The sequence below is a fragment of the Parasteatoda tepidariorum genome, chromosome X1 (genome assembly GCF_043381705.1).
Source record: "Parasteatoda tepidariorum isolate YZ-2023 chromosome X1, CAS_Ptep_4.0, whole genome shotgun sequence".
Lineage (NCBI taxonomy): Eukaryota > Metazoa > Arthropoda > Arachnida > Araneae > Theridiidae > Parasteatoda > Parasteatoda tepidariorum.
In genome coordinates, this window is record NC_092214.1 from 38,357,988 (window position 1) to 38,379,490 (window position 21,503).

A 21,503-nucleotide genomic window follows, 5' to 3' on the forward strand; every position below is an offset into this window, starting at 1 on the left:
AATTCGCTCCTCACTATGTAGATTTCCTTTCGTGTACTGTTCTCTAATCTCTTTACATTTTATTTTCAGTTTTTTGCTTGATATATTTGTTTGTTTTTCCGTACATATTTTTTACTTAATGTGTTCCAATTTAGTTAAAATTTTTTTGAGTGCTCCTCACACTGTTGTATTGATATATTTTGCTTTGGCTATATTAATACAATATTAGAAAGCACTCCTTTTGCGGATATAATCGTGTGAGCTGATGAAGAGATTATATCTTTTCTTAGTTTTGTTTTCCAAATTTTATTTTTTTTTTAAGGTATTAAAAATTATGTTTTTTAAATACTTTTAAAAAATTATTGTTAATAATTTTCTTCTCTTGTCTTTTTCCATATTTTCTCAACTTTTTAACTTATATATATATATATAAATGAGTGTGTATGTAAAGCACTCAACGGGACGAAAGCTTTGACTAAATAGTTAGCAAGACCCCTATAATAAGCAAACAAGAACCCCATAGCCTAAGCCACAGATATTGATGCATTATTCAGACTCAGGGCAGCATTCAATAAACAAACAACGAAATTTAAAACTATAGCTACAGACAAGTACACGAATCCGTCTTCTTTTGATCATTACTCGAACCCACTATCACAAACTCTTTTGCAACATAACAACATTTTTTAGGAATAAAAAAGAAGTGAGAGTTAAAAAGTGTATAGTTAATTACGATATTCAAGCAAAATCTTTTATCTGAAGTGCTGATGCTTTTGCTACATGGTTTATATGAGCATGAATTATTTATTTTTGATATCATCATATGATAAAAGAAGTTGGTCTTTGGTACTTTTATTTACGTTAAACAAGAGCTGCATAATGAGTTATTGACGATGGTATGGAAAACATAACTGAGGATCATCCGGAGACAACATGCATGGGTCACATCCCATCTTACAGGGAGGACACATTAACACACTGCCCATTCATCTTCAAATCGTAATTTTGATTTGATTCAGAGCACGATCAATCTCTGATCCAGTACCCCCAGAGGTACTGATTTGTTATAGGAACTTGTAGGCACTTGTGACCCCGACAAATTTATCATGCACCAGCATCATTTAGTACACGAGAAGTCTTTGGTCAGGGGTGATCGAACTCAAAATCTTTTGGACATGGGCACAACGCCAGCTAGCTTATGATTAGAATTCTTTTTTTTATGTTTGTAAGTTTAACTTTTCGTTCTTTTTGTTGCAGTTTAATTTAGGAAAAAGTTCATTTTATTAGCTAAATAATTATTTGTTTTTTACCTTCCAATGTTATGCTCTAATTTCATTATGCATCAATCAATATTTCTAGCTTAATTTCTTGTATTATCAAATTCATCACAATGTATTAAATTGTAGTTCATTTACGTCACCCTAGAGCTGCACAATGGGCTATCGGCGACGGTCTGGGAAACATTCCTGAGGATGATTCGAAGACATGCCATCACAATTTTGATCCTCTACAGAGGGGATGGCACCCCCGCTTCGGTAGCCTAGCGACCTGCACGTGAAGTCGAGCACTTTACGGTCGAACAGTTTAACGAGGACCCATACCGCACACCCTCGGTCCCTACGTAGACTGATCCAAGTGGTCTCCCACCCGCACACTGACCGTAGCCAGTGATGCTTGACTTCGGTGATTTGCTGGGAACCGTGTCTTAACGATCAGTTCACTGCGGGACGAGCTAGAATAACAAAATTATAAACATAATTATTGTGAAAAATTATTTAATTCATTTTTTAATAAAATCTCGATTTTTAAATGACACGTACCCTTATTGCTTATTTTTTCTTAAAGTTTTATCATCATTAGTTGATTAAATGATAAATATTATTCGATTTCATTAAATAAACCTAGTTTATTGATCTTAATCTGTAACTTTAACCTATTAAAATCTTAAAAATGAAACTTTATACCCCGGAAGTCTAAATAAATCCTATTTTATCTGTCTCTGAGTCATGTAAACAAAATGTTGATATCTGTTTGCAATTCTAATATATTTTTTTCAAATATTTTTAACTTATTACATATTTGTAGTATATGAACCTAAAACAATGTTTCTCCGAGATTTATTGACCTACATACATATCTTAGGTGATGATCAGTTTTTGACACCAAAGATATCCGGGGTCAAAAACGAAAATAAATCAAGTGAAAGTCAATATTTTATGGAAAAAAAATATATAAATCACAAATATATAATCGAAATTTGTTACTTGAACTAGAAACCTGTTATTAGTAGAAGTAAAAGTCATTCAAAAACTCAGAAATGCACGCAAGCATTTTAGCCAGTGGCAATAGGTCAAATACATTTCTTTTTCTCTTCTGAACTTTGTAACGGCATTTACTTTTTACATCTCATTTAGATTGAGCTGGAAAAAAAGATATAAAGTGAAATTAAAATACTTCATTAGGGTAAGTGATAATTTCTCACTTAAATGTCATTATAATCTTTTAATCTCATAATTATTCAGATAAAGCTTAAGTTTTAAGCTTCTCTCATGTTTTATATCTATTCTGCAGTTTAAATTGTGCTGAAAATAGATTTTTTTTTCTGAACCATGAAAAATAAAACAAAGGAGAGGAAATCGAATACTAATCCGTAAATTTCTTCTGTAATTTCGTGGGTGCAACAAAATATTTAATTGTCATGTGGAAGCAAAGTTCAATAAAACTAAGTTAAATAGCCTTGTAAATAGATTCGTAAAGTAAATAATAGTATATTTGATCCTAATAAAACTAAGTTAAAAAACCTTGAATATATCATATAGCATTATACAGTATATTTGATTCCAATGAAACTGAGTTAAAAAAAACCTTAAATATATTATGTATATTAATAAAGTAAATAATAATATATTTGGTCCTAATGAAACTAAGTTAAAAAAATCTTGATTATGTTATAAAGATTTAAAAGGTAAATAATGGTATTAATGGTATATTTGATCGGGAAACTACTACTTTCGTTAACTTTTTCAATATTTATAAGTTTTCTTTTATGATTATTTTTGCATCGTCAATTAACAGACAAAAAAATTACATTTGATATTGAATTGAAATATTACAAAAATTCCTCCATAAATTATTACCAGATTGTTTTGATTTCTAAGATAATACCACAGAAGCCGGAAACATTTTAAAGATCATTAAGGGAATTAAACGGATTGAAGTCATTTTAAGACATAAATTTTTCATTTTGTGCTGCTTTGATTTTAATTCATGCAAACGATGTATGACCACACGAATTCAGTAAAAAAAACTGAATCCCTTCCATTTCTAATAATTCAGGAATGCCACCGGCGACTAAATATGTAGAAATTGGTTGAAACTCCATTCTATTTAATCCCAGGGGACCGAGGGTGTGCGGTATTGGTCCTCGTTGAACTGTGCTACCGTAAAGTGCTCGACTTCGGGTGCAGGTCGTCGGGCTACCGAAGCGGGGGTGTCATCCCCTCTGCAGAGGATCAAAATTGTGATGGCATGTCTTCGGATCATCCGCAGGGATGTTTCCCAGACCGTCGCCAATAGCCCATTGTTCAGCTCCAGTGCGACGCAAATGAACAACAACAACAACCATTCTATTTAATTTATTTATTATCTTCCTAATGATTCATTCGTAACTAAAACTATGAATTACATTTCAAATTATTTATAATAAACTCCAAAACATTCACTTACATTCACGAACTGAACAAAAATATGCTGTATTAATTTGCTAATTTCAATTTCTTTTAATAAAATTTTGAATTTTATTAGTCAGAATTTTTGGCATTTTTAACCCTGAATAATTAGATTTTCATGCACTAGCATAGAATCTAAAAAATTTCTAAAGCTCCCTTATAAATGCTTAAAATATTGGGCATCAATTTTTCAAAAATTTCCTCCTTCCGAGATGAATAGTCAATTTTTAATTAATTCAAAACTCGAATATGGCAGCGAAACAGCTGAATTGACCAAAGTTTTTTTTTTTGTGGGGCGTACGCATTGTTTAGAAAAAGAGATAAATCCAAAAATTTTTCAATTCTCTTAAAAAGTTCTCGAGATAGGCGAAGTACACAAAAAGTAAAATGAACATTAAAGGGTCCAAACTTTGGATCACTCTCCTGGCCAAACTATGAGGACCATATTTCTTAGATTGCTTCTACCCCCTATATTTTGGTGGTCAGAAATCAGAATTCATTGAAGAAAAGGTATGTATGTTCAGAGAAAGTACGTTTTTGTGTCTGATTTCATAATATCGTCTGCACTGATTAATTAGCATATTAGAGGAAATTCCCTCGAACCATTGAGTCGCAAAACGTAAAGATCCGATTATTAGATCAAAATTACGCAGGGTGGTCCGTTTATTTTGGCACACTGTTCAGTGTGTAAAATAAATTTAAAGAAAAAAGTGAACGTCCTGAATAACTGTTGATCTAATTATCAGAATTTCAAGCACTGGGACTCTTTTGTTTTTATTTTGCACGCTGTACAATAAGCAAAATCAAAAATGAACACCATGATAACTTTTGATCAAATTGTTATGCACTAAAATACAATCTCAATGACTTGAAGTGCTAATTTAAATATGGTCATTTATTTGTGCACACTTGGAAAAATTGTAAAAATTTTCAACTTTATCCTAGCAAATATCTACGCTAAAATAGTTTTTATAATTATTTTTTATTATTAAGTGTTTACAATTTTTGCTATGGTTTCAAATTTTCACATCATTTTAACTATGAAAATTTAAATCACAAAACTGAATTAGTCCCTTTTTGATTTATCTTCATTCTCAGCAATAGGAAAAAGACGCATGGGACTAGGTCTGGTGAATACGGAGGGTAGGGAATGACAAATCACCCATAAGAAGTCACCCATAGTGGGTCACTTGTAAGACCGTATGCGCTTGGGCGTCCTACTTTCAAATCCTAGGTCAAAATCCACATACACGCTCTCCAACTCACTCTTTGTTTTTTCTAAAATTGGTCGATCGTGAAAAGACGATCCTCGTTGATTGTTTTCCGGATTTTTTCAACGTTTTCAGGGTGTTAGATTTAGAAGAGCACCCAAAATGATCATAATCTTTGACACTCATCTCGCGACATTTAAGCGACCAAATCACTCGAGAACTTGTGTACGGCTTATAGCATTTTTCTGAAAAGTCTGATGAAGTATTTGCATATCTGCCAACTACCATCATCAGCTTTTTTTTAATGAATATTACGCTTTGGATTTTGATTTGGTGTTTCCTCCTTGTTCAATCAACACTAGAGCCAAATACAATAGTGTTTATTATGACCTGCAATACCGCAGTTCAAAGTTAGAACTTATACTTTATAATAGTGCAAATTTATGAAAAAAAATTAAGATATAAATTTAAAAACAATGCTTTTTATATTTTTTTATAGTTTCATATTATTTCGTTAAGCAGGTGAGACGTGTAACTTTTTAACTAGAGAAGAAAAACGGTAGAATCTTGATCCAACGACAAATAATTAACTGCTAAAGTTGACATATTCAGCCCACAAATTTCATCCTTGATGACCTAATATAATAAAATATATAATATAATATTATACATATATTGCGTTATATTAGATCACCTTTTAAACTTAAAAATAGCTGCAAAGAGAGGCAATAATTTTTTTAAATGTATTATCAGTGTTAAGAGAAAATTCCTTCAAGATTAGGCACTTTCACCAAGAAAACAATTTCATTAATGTCAGATGTATGATGCTATTCTATTTAAAACAGGAATATTTTATTTTATAACCGTCGTTGAACAGCCGACCTAATTTTATGGGTTTACGACTACTTATGCTCAACTCCGTAGCTTTGTAATTTTGAATCCAGTCCAGAAGAGAGGACTCCTGGATCGAATATTGGGAGAATTTTGCCTCCGTGGAGGACTTTTTGATGGAGCTAACCCCACATTTGCGCTACATGGAGAGGAAGACCACGAGAAACTCCCACGGTTAGCCTGACGTTAGTCTGACGGCAAAGGGACTCTAACCCATATCCGTCTACCACTGAGGATATTTCACGTCAGCACTGTGGTCGGTGCAATTTTTAAATACACGCATTATTATTTACTACTAAAATAACTTTAATATAAAGAATCAGTAGAATTTAAAAAATGTCAAGCTTAGATTTTTAAGGTGTGCAGATATGCCAATATGCATTTTCATTACAATAAATAATTATTTCCAGGTATTGTTTTTATTACGAGTTAAATTCTATCAAATCCAATATCAATGTCATCTATCAGTTGCTCGATTAAGGTGAAATGATTTGCTTGGTTGAATTTTGTGAAAGGGGCTGTATTTAGGAGGTAACAACTTTTCTCTACTTTACACTCTTCTTAATTCGCAGTTTCACTGATTGTTTGTTCTATTAATCTTCTTCATCATGGATTAAAGTTCATATTTTCCGTGAAGTTAACATTTACATAACAAGAATTGATAGTAAGTATTATTTTATTTTATAAATTAATAGTAGTACTTCAGATTATCATTTAAACAAAGTGAAAATAATTTATTTTTTTGAATTGTGTAATATTTTAAATTCAATAACTTCAAATAGTTATTATTCCTTGTATGATTTATCAACATTTTAGTTTCTTTCTCGTCAATAAGAAAAAATTATTGAAATATTATAGTTGATAAATGAAAATTAACTAAAAGTAAGGAAATAGTACGCTGGTATTTCGTGATGTAGCGTTGTAGATGATATTGCTATGGAATTTGTTTTATCTAAATCAGATAAAATCCTTCGCCTATTTAATTAAATAAAAAAATTAATATTAATATGAATGTTTTATAAAATTTATTGAAGCTGTTTTCATGCATAAAATGTGACTAATATAATTTATTTTTATAAAATTATATAATATTTTAAACTACTTAATTTCAAATATATCATCTAAACTGCTTAACTTCACATATATTCATAATTTTTTGCATATTTGACTAGCAATTTAGTTTTGTTTGTCATTTTAAACTAATTATTAAAATATTTTATAAATGAATCTTAATTTGATGTAAAAAAATTAAATGCTGGTATTTTAAGATAATGAATTTTTGAATGATATTGATACTTAAATATTTTTTATTCTCTTAGCCCCATGTTGATTAAAATTGTATGCTTACTAAGAGAAATAAATAAATTTATTTTATAAATTAATGGCAGTATTTTTCATTATTATTATATAACGTGAACATAATTTAATTTTTAAAATGTGTTATTTTAAATTGCCTAACTGCAAATATATATTTTATAATTTTTTTGTTGCATTTCTTAACTATTATTTTAGTTTTCTTTCTTCTTTACGAACTAACTATTGCAGTATTTAATACATGAATACTAATTTGAAGTAAATAAAAATCACCCCAAAATTTAAAAATTCAGAGCTTTCAACAATATAAATATCAAGCAATTTTTATTTTTTTTAACCCCATCTAAATAAGAAAAAATTCTCTGTCATTTAAATGAAATTTAAATAATAAATAATTAGGTGCTTAAAAATAAGGTTATTATACTGCCTTGCAATTAACAACGTAAGTGCTTTGCAATAGATTTCCAGAAAAGAGGTTTGACAACTATGTTCTTAATATTGCTAATACTATGAACTCTAAAATAGATTTTCAAAAAACGAATAAAATAGAATTTATTTTCGAAAAAAAATTATTTTTAATGGATAGTTATCATACTAAAATGCCAAATACATTAAAATCTAAATTTTGAATTTTATGTCACTTACGTTTATTTTTCTATTGCACTACAGTATTGACTATTAAGGTGAAATAGTTTATTCAATAAACTTACGTAACTTCTCCAACCTTGAAATATTAAAGTAACAATTAAATATGTAATTTCTTTTAGAAAAGAGTTCCTATATTTTGTACCGCTCACCATTAATCAATTTCATATTACAGTTTTATATTACAATTAATTTTACAAAGTAGTGACAATTCATAAAGTTAAATTCTTTACATCAACTATTTTCTTATTTCTAGGCCTGAAAATTCTAATTCTAATACGATTACATAGACCAATTGTAATCGTATCAACATAAGTTACTGAAAAAAACTGATGCAGTGATAAAATCATTAGTGTATGACAAGGGTTCACGAAGAGCGTGTCGCGGCACCCTGGGGATGTGAAGTAAAACTGTAAGGTGACCGTGTCGTCAGTAGAAGTAAAACTGTGATTAGAAGTAAAACTGTGAGGTGACCGTGTCGTCAAGTCTGATATTAATCCTCTAATAGTAATCAGTTGCTGTTTAAAGCGAGGGAGGAGCTAAATTTGAGTTGACAGAGGTATGGATGTATTGCGTTTCAAAAATTAAAAAAAATGTTTAATGGCTCTTATTTCGTTTGCTAGTTAAAAGTGCAAAGTTAAGTCTTCACTGATTGCTGTTCTAAACAGAAAATACCACACGAAAACAAATAAAAGAAAATAGGATGGGCTATATCAATCTTTTTCACAAGTTGTAAAGTTATGTGCTGAGTAGCAAGCCTAGCCATCACACTAAATGAATTAACAATATCGTCGAATACGGATATGTTTTCCTTGTTCATATTTTATTGTAAATTATTAATACTTTATATTATTGTAATTAATATCAATCTTTTTCACAAGTTGTAAAGTAATGTGCTGAGTAGCAAGCCTAGCCATCACACTAAATGAATTAACAATACCGTCGAATACGGATATGTTTCCCTTGTTCATATTTTATTGTAAATTATTAATACTTATTATATTATATATTAATGTCTTACTATAGATTACAATTATAGCTCTTGGGAAGATTTTATGTATGAGTTTTATTATCTATCGCAATATATTCCATAGCTTCTGTTTTATAGAATTATATATATGAAGCTTACATTGCATATATATAATAAAACATCGGCCAGCCATTTATTCTGGACAAAGCTCAAAATGCGTTTTGTTAATGGATATAGCTCGAAGTGTGTGCTTAAGAAAATAAACTCAGCATAAAATGCACTTTTTCAATCCTCAACTTAAATTTAACTACAAAACGAGGAATCTCATGCTTACTTTTCCTTGCTTTTTTAAACACAAAGCTTATCCATTGCGGGGCAAAGTTCCAGACGCGATTTTACAATCCAGTCGCTTTTAACAACCCGCTCTCCTGTTCGGCATTTTTTAAATAAATAAAAACATGATTTTTGACTTTTTTATTGCTTAGGTAACAAACTTTAAAAAAAAATAGATGTTTGCATTTTAATTGCAACCAACTACAGAGGAAAATCTCTAAGAAAGAAAGCGAGTCGTTGAAGGCCGTTGGATTATATATTAACCTTCCAAACTGGGTGGCTGGGTATATTACAGATGTACTTTTTCAAGCATCTCCTCGTATTTAGTACACTAAACAATACAGTAGTTTTAAAAAATCAAAATTTGTGCATCATGAATTTAAAACCACGATTATAAATTTATAGGACCCGTGACAACCTTGATGAATGAACTGTTTTTCAAAAAAAAACTGTCTTTTTAAAAAGACTAATTTTAGAAAAATGTAAGTTAAAATAAAGTGATTTAGGTAAATGGACTACATCACATGAGGAATTTATTTGGATTGATTAGTTTATTCTTTAAAAAAAGACCTATTTTCATCAGAGAAGTTTAAAAGACAGGATCAATGCTATGTCCATTTCCTTAAATAGCTATGTCCATTTCTTAAGTAGCAATGTGCATTTCCTTAAAAAGCTATGTCCATTTTTTAAACACGCATTTTAAGCTGTGTCCGTTTTCTGAAACACTCACTTTGAACTATGTCCAGAATAAAAAGCTCACCGACGATATTTTATATCGCAGACAAATATTTCACTTTATATACACATATTAAATAAATATATGAGCTGGGCGTGAAATAATTTTTGAGTCCGTAAAGTTGTTTCAACTTAGTTTGGTTAGGCAAAATAATAACATTCATGCTTATAAGTTTTTTTTCTGTTACTCTATTATGCTTAGTTTACATTTTAATAAATAAATAAGCATTTTGATACACCATGCACCATACAATTTAATTCTATTTTTCTTTTCCTCAGATTGTATGGAGAAACTTTAATTCTTTGCTACAAACATGGAAAGTGAAGACACTCAAAGTCATCGAAAGTTTGATCTACCAGATTATGGCGTATGCATCGCCATGCTTGGAGTATCTGCCGGTATAGGCGTATTTTACGCAATATCTGGCAGGAAACAAAATACTACCAAAGAATTTCTATTTGGTGGAAAGACAATGAACGTTATACCAGTTGGTTTATCCGTTTTAGCAACTTTTCTATCTGCTATAACTTTGCTTGGTTTACCAGCAGAATCTTACCAATTTGGTATACAATATTGGTTAATCAATATTTCATATTGTTTCATGTTACCAATAGTAGCTCATATTTATGTACCTTTATTCTACAAATTGCAAGTATCATCAGTTAACGAGGTAACAATATTAAAGTTCAAATTATTAATTTGATTAAAAATTTGTAACATGCCTTTTTGATTATAAAAATGATTTTTCTCTTTAGTACTTGGAAAAAAGATACAACAAGTTTATTAGAACAGTGTGTTTTGTCATATCTACAATTTCGCAGGTAAGTTATTTGAGACAAAATGCCATCACAATTCAGTTTTTAATCTATGATGTTTATTTTTTTTTTCTAAATAAGCAACAGAAAGTTTTAAATTTACATTATTCATCTCACTTTGGAGTAATATGCATTAAAAAAAGTAAAGCTTTCGTGCGACAGCCAGAGCGAATCAGGAAAGTTGAGGCTCCACGATTTAATGATTAACGACGCAATGGCGGCAATATGGTCATCATTGTGCACCAATAGCCTTTACTTTCAAGATAATCTGGAATTCATAGATCTAAAACTGAATCTACTTCCAGCCGCCACCGGAATTCGAACCCCAGCGTTTCAAAATGGCAGTTTAGTGCCTTAAGTGCTGAGCCATTATGGCTTGGACTGTGCAATAAGGTTAAGGCTACATGATTTTGTTACTAAAGACGTAACGGTGGCAATATGATCACCATTCTGCACAGATTGCCTTTACTTCCCAGGCAAGCTGGTATCCATCAATCTGAAGCTGTGATGGCTACCAGCCGCCACCGGAGGTCGAACCACAGTGTTTCAGAATGGCATTTTAGTGCCTTAAACGATGAGCCATCGTGGCTTGGACTATGCACTCACTCTAAATCTGACTGTATCTTAAACCAACTACATTGACAATAATGCCGAGACTTGCTTAAAATAATTTTTCTTAAGAAATTTTGAAAATACCATGTCGTACAGCGTACCAAAGTCGTGAATCGATAATGTGATACGTGTGCAAGCTACTACCTAGAACGAAATTGAAACGAATAAACTGATTTCATCTATTGTTTTTTCAGTTGTAATATGTTATCATTGGTAAAGGTATTTCATTTTGTGGGAAACTTGTAACTGTTAGCATGTATGATTTTTCTTTCTTTTAATAATTAAAAATACCAATTAAGACACAATCCGATTATTTTTATGTCGATTACTTGGCATTTTATGCAAGATGTGGTTTCTAATTTCTAAGACTAATCTAATAACTCCTGAAAATATTATGCGTGTCACATACGCATTTAATATGCTTCAGAGCAATCTCCGCCTGCTATAATATATTTTTGAACTTGGAAGAAAAAGCTTCAAAAACTACTTTTGAAGTCCTCATTCGAAATATTCTTTCTTTACGTGTTTTAAAGATTCTGTGATCCCTTAAAGATAACGTATGTTGAAAAGAGGAATCATTCATCATAATCTTCGTACAAATTTCTTACCGACTTTTTGATACTGAACCTGAAAAGTTTTATAAAGGGAATATGAAGTCAGTCTTAAATGTCCTTGCCGAATATGATTTATAAGTTTGAAAATGAAGACATTAAGAATATCAGAATTGAAGATCATTCCGATAGAGGACTTCAAAAGTTGATTCTGTAACTGATTATTGTTATTTCGTATGGCCCTTAGACAAGCCAAGCTGACTAGCCATTGGCCTTTTGCGAATTACGTCCGGATGTGCGCCTCTCGTAAGAGAAAAGAGCAACGCAAGGGTGAAAGTTCATCTTACCTCAGAACCCCACGGATAGATGGCAGCACCACTCATTCATGAGGTCACTTCCTCATTTACACATAGATCTGATGGGAAAGGAAATTTTCTCCAGATCTCTGCACCCGTGGTGATAGACTGTAAGACTTTCGATTCCCCGAATTTTACGTTCACGTATATCGCATATACTTGGTGAGTCCTACCGGAGACGAGAATCGAACCCTGACCTCTCCGGAAAGACGTACGATTCTCTAACCAATGAGTTACTGCGGAGTTGATTTTTAAACTTTTAAAGTCGAGAACAGAAGTTTATTACGGCATGTGGAGGTAGCTTCAGAATATTTTAAATAGGAATATAATCCACTTGATATATTTTTTGATCAATCCTGGAAATTAATAGAGGCACCTTGTAATTTTCAACAATCAACATGTTATCCCAAAAAATGGCTTCCTTACTAACGAAAATCATTAGAAGTTTCAAAAATGCATAGCTCTCTAAAAATTATCTTCTAAGTTTTTTTTTAACTAAATGCGTATTTACGTGAAAATGTAATTGAAATTTTTGAGCTGAAATTATATGGAAAACTTTAAAATTCACTAATGTAATTTTGCTTTATTTTTCAGTTGCTGTATATAGCATTTGTAATTTATGCACCATCGCTTGTTCTATCACAAGGTAAATAGTATTTCAAAGATGAATAGGTTTTAATTTTTTTCGACTCTTAAAAAGTTTGAAGAAATATAGAGCTTAAAGTGTGTTTTTATTTTTAGTAACGGGTCTACATCTTTGGGTTTGTGTATCATCGATTGGTATTGTTTGCACATTTTATACAACAATAGTAAGATTATTTTGTTTGTTTTTTATTATTTTTTGATGTATAAAGGGTATACCCTAATCTAACCCTTAATATAAACTTTTTAATGTCTGTCAAAAATAAAATAAGAAAGCATACTCATGTCTGGTCACAAATTCCTATTCATTTGAAAAATATAAAAATTTCAATGTAATCAATCAAATCGCTAGCGAGGAAGGCGAGAGGAGAAACATCCAAAACAGTTTTATACTCTGATAACCTTGGAAGTGTTTTCTAATTATCACCATAACTCGTCGTCCTTGCGTCAATCAAGTAGCTTTCGATATTTCCACCTTCTTCAGTAGTAATTTGTTAAATCTCCATAGTGTTCTTGTCTTTTCCCTCCTTTAAAAACTAATTTGTGACCCCTATTATAAATATTTTGACTAAATTTTTGACAAGGATTCAAAAGTATTCATTAAGAGCTGTCTTTTTAGAACACTTTGCATTCAAAAAAAAAAATTTCGAAGATAAAGATTAGAAAAGATAGTACTAACTTTTAAGATAAGTCAGATGAGCAAAACTGTTTATAATATCGTTAGAAAAAAATTATCTTGTCAAACAAAATGCATACTCTAATTTCTAATCTATTTTCGTTTATTTTGTCAGTCAAAACTATTTTAAAATATTAAACATTTTTTGTGACAAAAAAATTCTATTACTAAATACTATTTTCGAAAAATTGTTGCTATTTTCGAACAACTGCTTAAAAATCTTCAGAGTTGAAATAAAAGCAAATATTTAACATGTTAAAGTACCAGATTAATGCAGAACAATAAAATTAGCATGGTCAATGATAAGGCAATGAATTTGTGTTTCGAATATGATGACGACACTCTTATGGTATCCAAACAACTCTTAAATATTTTCTTTGAATATTTTTTTCCGATTATTCATAGTCATATAAGAAAAGATATATTCCGTATTTTTATGAAATCAAATGAGTTAATTATGTTTTTAGTTTTAACATTGTATCTAATCAATATTTTCGCCAAATCTTTTCTGCCAGTAAAGGCCCAATGTAAGACTACAGCTTTTAAAAAAAATAAAAAATAAGAATAAATCCGTTCTCAATGACGAATTTAGTGGTACAACATGTGATATTACCGTTCTTTGAAGGACAAATTATATTTCGAAGTATCTTACAGAAATCATCCCTTATAATCAGTTATAATACCATTTGAGAATTCATTTTTTTAACAGTGTAGTTACTTTAATTAAAGTTTGAGTAGTTTCTTTTTAATTCCCAAATTATTTTAGTTTGATTAGTATTATACTGAACCAGAAGAATTTTTTCATTCAAGCAAATCCATATTTTACTTGATTAAGAAACTTTATGCACTTTAAAAATATACCAATTCGAAAAACGACATGTTTCAAGCGCTTTAATATAGGCACCCATTTTCAAGACTTTGCCAGACGTGAATGAATAGAAATAAAAGTGATTGGAATTATAAAACGTAAAGTTGCGTACTAAAAATGGAAAATAAAGGGGGGAAACAAAACTAGTAAAACCTCATTACTCGAGAGAGAATAAAAATAATGATGAAAAAACAGAACAATAAAAACTAATTTTTCATCGTAATTTTTATTATTTCTCACCTACTCAGATTTTCTAGTATTGTTTTTTACGTTTATCTTTCCCTTTTCTTTGTTAACTTTCCGTTTCCTATTTCAAATTACTTTTATCTTTTCTCATTCACGCCCCGAAAGTCTGGGAAATGAGAGCCTATGTTTGAGTACTTGAAACATGTCGACGGTTTTTTCGAATCTGTATATTTTAAAAGCAAATGAAGTTATTTAACCCTTTAATTTGAGCTCTCGAGTTAATTCGAGCTCGTTAAACAAGCCAAACTGGGCACACTCGAGATAATTCGAGCGTTGTATTTTATGCTGCTATAATTTTTCACACTCGAATATAATCGAGAATTGAAAATAACAATGTGTAAGCTAAGAAAAAAAAATCGTTTTATTGATATTTATCATTTACATAGGATTGTAAGCTATAACATTTATTTATTCAAGAATAAAATATAGCCCTTTTCCATGGAACAAAAGGGCAGTATATCAAAATTGTCCACCAAAAGACAAGTTGAACTAGGAGCGGACTGTGTTCTGAAATGTGTTTTTTTACATAAAAAAGTGATTTTTTTTACCCGGTTTTTTTCCAAAAAACCTGTGTGCTTTGAGGGTTTAATCAAGTAATATCTTACCGTTTCAGTTTCTTGGGTTTATTCATTAAATTGATATTTTACTTTCAGGGAGGAATTAAAGCAGTTATCTGGACTGATGTTTTTCAAATAATAATTATTTTTGGTGCATTAATTACGATCATTGTAAAAGGTGCTATAGATGTCGGTGGCATTGATGTGGTTTGGTCCAAAGCAGAGGCTGGAGGCAGAACTGCAATTTTAGAGTAAGAAAGCACTATAAAACTTTCATTAAAAAAATAGTTTTCATAGGTTTACTTCTACAATTAATTACAAAATTAGTGTAATTTGCTTGATGAAAACAGAAAATTTTTTATTGACATTCTAAGAAAACTGAATGCTGCTTTTTTATAAAAACCTTTGAATTATATTAATGCTTAAATAAACGCAAAACAAGTTTAGTTTTAAAATTAAGCGAAAATTTTAAAAGTAATTTTACAAGTAAATTAATAACAGTTTTTGAGTATGCTCTATAAAATATAATGAGAAACAATTATGCCATTAAATCAATAAAAAGATCATTCCACGGTTACAAAATAGAATTCAATGCAATTAGTCATACTATTTTTAAAATTAAATGTGTAACTTATATTACAAACCAGAGTGTGATTATTAAAAACCTAGCTATTCTGTCATCTGCACCAGTAACACATATATTTTCAGAATTTTAGTAAAAAAAGTCAAACAAATGTACACATTAGTGATCAAAAATCAAAGAATGATGATAGTTCCACTGATTTCACTAACAATTGGTCAGATTTTTATAACATAGTTGATTTTTCACACTAAAAAATTAGTTTTTGACCAATGATCCGATTTTTTTTTACTTAATTCTTAGCAAGGAGTCTTCATCATGAATAATAATTATGAAAATATCATATAATGCTATAAATGATATAATTTACAGTTTGTATGTTATTTAAACTTTTTTTTTATACATCGAACGAATTTATAGTATATTATTCAATTGTTTTTTCATTTTTAGTTTTAACCCGGATCCTACAGTAAGACATACTTTTTGGTCCCTAACATTTGGTGGATTTTTTACTTGGCTTAGTATTTATGCAGTAAATCAAGCAATGGTTCAAAGATCTTTAACAATACCAACACTGCCTAAAGCTAAAGCGTAAGTATTTGGGAAAGTAATTATTTGTCTGTAAATATTTATTAAATATATATTTATCATTGCATCTTAATTATTAAATGAATGCGGCAGTTGTTACTTTCTTTAATTAAAAGTATTTCAATCCTTTTATGATGATGATGCATCCAATGCAGCCAACATAATCACTTATGGCACATTTTAATCTATCTGTAGAGTCTGGTCTAGAAAATTCAAAAAATATTTTTTATTCCATATTTCGATACTTTATACTATGAGGTATATGTGGGCGAAACATATGTTTGTCAGTGGGCAGAAACTATTTAATATAGTTGAATAACACGATTATCGGGTATACGAAGCCCATGTGCAAGAGGTCGTGGGTTCGATCCCAGCCGGCCAAAGACTCTCGGTGTAGTAAATGGTGACTGATGCACGCTGAACCTGTCGAGTCGCAAGGTCCTCCATGTTCCCATAGCAAATATCTCTGGGTGTACTGATCCAGAAGTTTCCTTGTCTTCTGGATTGATTCAAAATTACAAGGCTACGGAGTTGAACATTATAGTCGTAAACCCAAAATAGGGTCGGTTATTCAACGACGGTTATAAAATAATGTAATATTGTATAATATAAAATTTATTGTAAAGAACAGAGATGGTTTAGGGGATAGAGCGTTCACCTTCCAATTAGGTGAACCGGGTTCGAATCCCAGGGATCGATACGAATACCGTATCCGGCTTGCACCAACCACACTGCTGATGCGAAATATCCTCAGTGGTAGACGGATTACGGGTTAGAGTCCCCTTGTCGTCTAGCTAACCGTAAAAGGTTCTCGCGGTCTTGTGGTGAGCACTTTATCCCCTGAGTCACCACGACTTGTTCCTTCTAAATTGCGCTAATCATATTTTCGATATCCCAGTGCATATTTCATATAAATTTTAATTTCAATGGAAAAGTTATGATAAAAAATACAATCGGGCAAAGCCCTAAAAATATTTTCTATTACAAATAAAAGATTATTATTAAACATTTTGTTTAATTCATAATCCATTGTTTGCAAAAATAAATAAATAAATAAAATAAAGAAAACTTCCCTTTTTCTATCTATGATAGATACTTTTTTTTTAAAAATTCTTCTTTAAAAACGGCCTTTGTTACAACTAAGAGTGAGAAAGAAGCGTTTAATTTATCAAAATAATTTGCATTCTTATATTCAATGTTGCAAAATCAACTGGGAAATTACTCAAAAAAAATCAAGTTGGTAAATATTTTATTTTATTTAACTTTCACATCATCAAATAGATGCGATTCGTCTTCCGCATCTATTTGATGTGTTGTTTTTAGGAAGCTGGTTTTAATTAAATTGCAGGTACGTACATTACGCTAAGAATGTGATAATGTTCTACGAATGTTGAACTAAGTTCTTTGCTTAACATTTATCGTCTCCAGTTCTGAATTGCCTGTAAGAGGTTTATCTGTGTGAAGTATCTGTTAAGAGTTCATTGTAGTTTTGGATAACTGAAGTCAACCTAGTTCAAATTTAAACGATTTCTCTCTAACGACGAAAAATCAAATTAGGTTTAATGCTTCTGAAGGACATAACAAAGTGTTATTAGCACATAAAAATTGAAAACTATTACAATTTACTCAAAAATGCATCTACTTCTGTGACGGTAAAAAAAAAATAATAAAGCGAATCCTATCTTTAAAGTGCGTTGGGCACATTAAGGCAAGCTTAGTTTAGTAGCCGAGTCAGCAAGTTTTAGTGGTTATTCACTCAGTGAAACTCAAATGAGGGTTAGTTCCATCAAAAAGATCTCTATAAAAACTAGTTTGTCACAATGTTTAAGTCAAGAAATCCCTTTTCTCGGGGATTGGGTTTAAAATTACTAGGCTACGGAACTGAACATTGATATTCGTAGACTCAGAAATGGGTCAACTGTTGAACGCCGATTATAAAGTATAATATAAAAATAAAACACAAATCTTTAAAATGAAGTACATACTATAGAAAATAAAAAAAAATTATTTTTGATATTACCTTTGTAAAATGTGAAATAAATGAAGGTTTACAAATAATGTAAGTGAAAAAAATTTATATGAGTTAAAGCTTCATTCTTAAAAAAACATCAAGCATTAAATGGTTGAAACCTTGCGAGCGATTATATCGCGTAATAAAAACTATTTTATATTGAATGTAAATTTACAATTTAAAATACCTCTTTATGTATTTTTAGGGTTATATGGATGAATCTTCCAGGAAATATTCTAAGTGTTACCTTAACTCTCTTAGTCGGGCTCATAATATACGTTAATTATTCAACTTGTGATCCAATAAAAACGAAACAAGTCAGCTCACCAAACCAGGTAAGTGCTACATATATTGTATNTGGTTATATATATATATATATATATATACAGATAGATAGATAGAGTGAAAAAACACATTTATTTATTTTAGATATTCCCTCTATTTGTAATGGATAGTTTGCGTGATTATCCTGGCTTGCCTGGACTTTTTGTATCTGGAATATTTAGTGGTGCTTTAAGGTAAGTAAAGTAACATATTTGCCTTTTGTTATACATGACTTAACTGGATTCAATTAAATTTTAACTATAAAATTTATTAATTGATTGAATTTTATATATTGAGTTAGTGTGCTTACAAATACGACTTCGCTACGTTGATACCTGTTCAAACTATAACAAGTAATAAATGTTAAACACCGTTATCTATTTCTTGTCAGACACTCCAGTAAACTGAATTCATAAATTCGAGAAAAACCGGGTTTTGACTGAATGATTCTTCCTTGTCTTGTAAGCGATAAATTAAAAATACACCGGTAATGAATAGCTTAATTATTCTGATTGTATTCAGGCCATTTTCAGTGAGCCTATATACTTTAAGACTAATAAGAAAATATACCAGTCACTGCTCAATTTTTTGCAAACTATACTTTCTCTACTTAAAGGAATAATTCCAAGCTCAATGTAATGAGCATAAGCAAAATATGCATGATTGTTTTATTTTAATTAACCTCAGGAATATAGTTTGATTCTAAGAAGCTTGTAAAATGTACTACAGGCCATTAAAATTGTTACACTAGTAAGGAACGCAAATAACACAATGATATCTATTGGGCACATACATTATAGTTTGAAAAACAAGTGATTAAATTTTCGGGATATTTGGATGTATAGATCCTGAGGAATCAGTACTCAGAGCAGCCTCACCTGGCAGCAATAACAGCAGTTATTCTCCTGGGCATCGAGTCGAACAAAGATTGGATAGCATGGATGGGTACAGCATTCCATGCAGCTTCATCATTATGCCACAATTCATCGACCGCAGTGACTGACGAGTAGTGGCGTGCCAGACCTTCGACAACCATTAACCAGGCGGCTTCAATTGGTGAGAGATCAGGAGAACGTGCTGGCCATGGTAATAGGCGAACATGTTCTGTGTCAGGGAAGGTCAGGACAGTACGGGCAACATGCGGTCGTGCATTGTCCTACTGAAACGTAGCGTTATGGAGGGCTCGAAGATAAGGCAGAGCAACTGCCCTAACACATCAGAAATGAAACGGCTGCTGTTCAAAGTGCCAGCAATGCGAACAAGAGATGATCGAGACGTGTATCCGATGGTACCCCATACCATTACTCCAGGTGATGGGCCAGTATGACGATGTCAAATGCAAGCTGCCAATGGGCGTTCTCCACGATGTCGCCAAACACGGATGCGGCCATCATGATGCATCCTGGCATACAGAACCTGGGTTCGTCTGAAAAGACGACGTCATGCCATTCCTGGGACCAGATTCGTCGTTGAGCACACCATTGAATTCGTTCCTGCCTGTGAAGTAGCATCAAGGGTAGCCGAAGCCATGATCTCTGTGCTGACAGTCCATCCTGCTGCAAACGTCGTCGATCTGTTCACGCTGACACTTGCTGTCTTGCAAATGACCCCATTTGTTGACACACTGTTCGTGGCGTAGCTGTACGATCCCTTGAGGTCATCTGTATAACATGTCTGTCTCCTCGGTTGTTAGTGATGGGGCCCGCTGAGATCCAGCACGGCTTTCCATATGATCGTCATGAGCCCATCGATTCCATATTCTGCTAACAGTCATGGCATCTCGACCATCGCGAGCAGCAGTGCTTCGGTATGATAAACAACAATCCCGGTAGACCTCAATTTGACTTCGATCAAACTCAGACACGCGCTGGTAGGCAATTCTCCTTCTTAAACGAGGCATAACAAAAACTTTTTTACCCAAGAACAATGCTCAAATTCAATTTCTGTATGAGGAACTTACTGTCAAATCTCTTCTTTTATACGCATTGTAAGTGTCGTTACCGTCGCCTGCTTTGCTTGAATGCGCAGATCAGCTAATCATTTGCATACCACAACATGCTTTATCCGTCTTGCAAACTTCACATTCGTGGTGTGAAAGTAGCGTATCCACAGGATGAAAAAGTATTGGTGACTTTTTTTAAATTAGCCTAGCGCATTGCAATAAATCTTGTCCAATTTAAATAGCAAAAATAAAAAAAAGTGTTATGTGTTTTATGAAAGATTGCAGAAGAATGTGACTAATAAATAATCGAACATAGGTATTGTGAGCAACTATTTACATTTAGTGTTAAAATTTAGGCAAAACGTCTACATTTTGTCAATTGAAAGGGAATTGTTTTTTTTTATTATTGTTTTCTTTCATCTTATTGTTGATCGGCAAACGGCGTTGAATCGTGTGCTGATCGATATGCACTACAAAAACTTAAAATCTCCACACAAAAAAACAACCTCCTTATAGATTAAACTTCTTTAATTCAGAATTACTCGTTGACTTGAATCTGCTTACAGCAAAATAATGTGAATGACACTAAGAAAATATTCTGGAGGAAAAAAATTAAAATCACAGTTGTGATTTTTCTTGAAAACAGACCTAAACATTTTTATCATAAAAGCAATCTAAAAATACATAAAACGTTGAGACTCAGTTATAGAAAAATGGAATATATATATATATATATATATATATATATATATACACAGTCCAGTCACATTAATGTGACCACCACCTACTTTCGACGTCAACGTGAAATAACCACTCACAGAGTGCAGGTGGCAGCACATTACAGTGTAGTGTATATATTGGATGTCCTAGGGCATCGAAAAGCCTTTCAGTCGTTGGCGCAATGCAGAAATGTAGCGATTTATCCGAC

At 31.5% G+C, this 21,503-nt stretch overlaps 1 protein-coding gene across 1 annotated transcript in view; it reads left to right on the forward strand.

Annotated features, from left to right (window-relative positions):
• Positions 1–1,938: 1,938 nt before the first annotated feature.
• LOC107451061 (sodium-coupled monocarboxylate transporter 1) overlaps positions 1,939–21,503 on the forward strand; it is a gene marked incomplete in the record, with an annotated part of 33,990 nt that continues 14,425 nt past the window's right edge. The window contains 10 exon segments of the mRNA XM_071187491.1: positions 1,939–2,442; positions 6,220–6,473; positions 10,086–10,477; positions 10,563–10,628; positions 12,736–12,787; positions 12,883–12,950; positions 15,227–15,381; positions 16,161–16,301; positions 18,515–18,644; positions 18,739–18,827. Of these exon segments, the coding sequence (XP_071043592.1) occupies positions 10,121–10,477; positions 10,563–10,628; positions 12,736–12,787; positions 12,883–12,950; positions 15,227–15,381; positions 16,161–16,301; positions 18,515–18,644; positions 18,739–18,827 (1,058 nt within the window).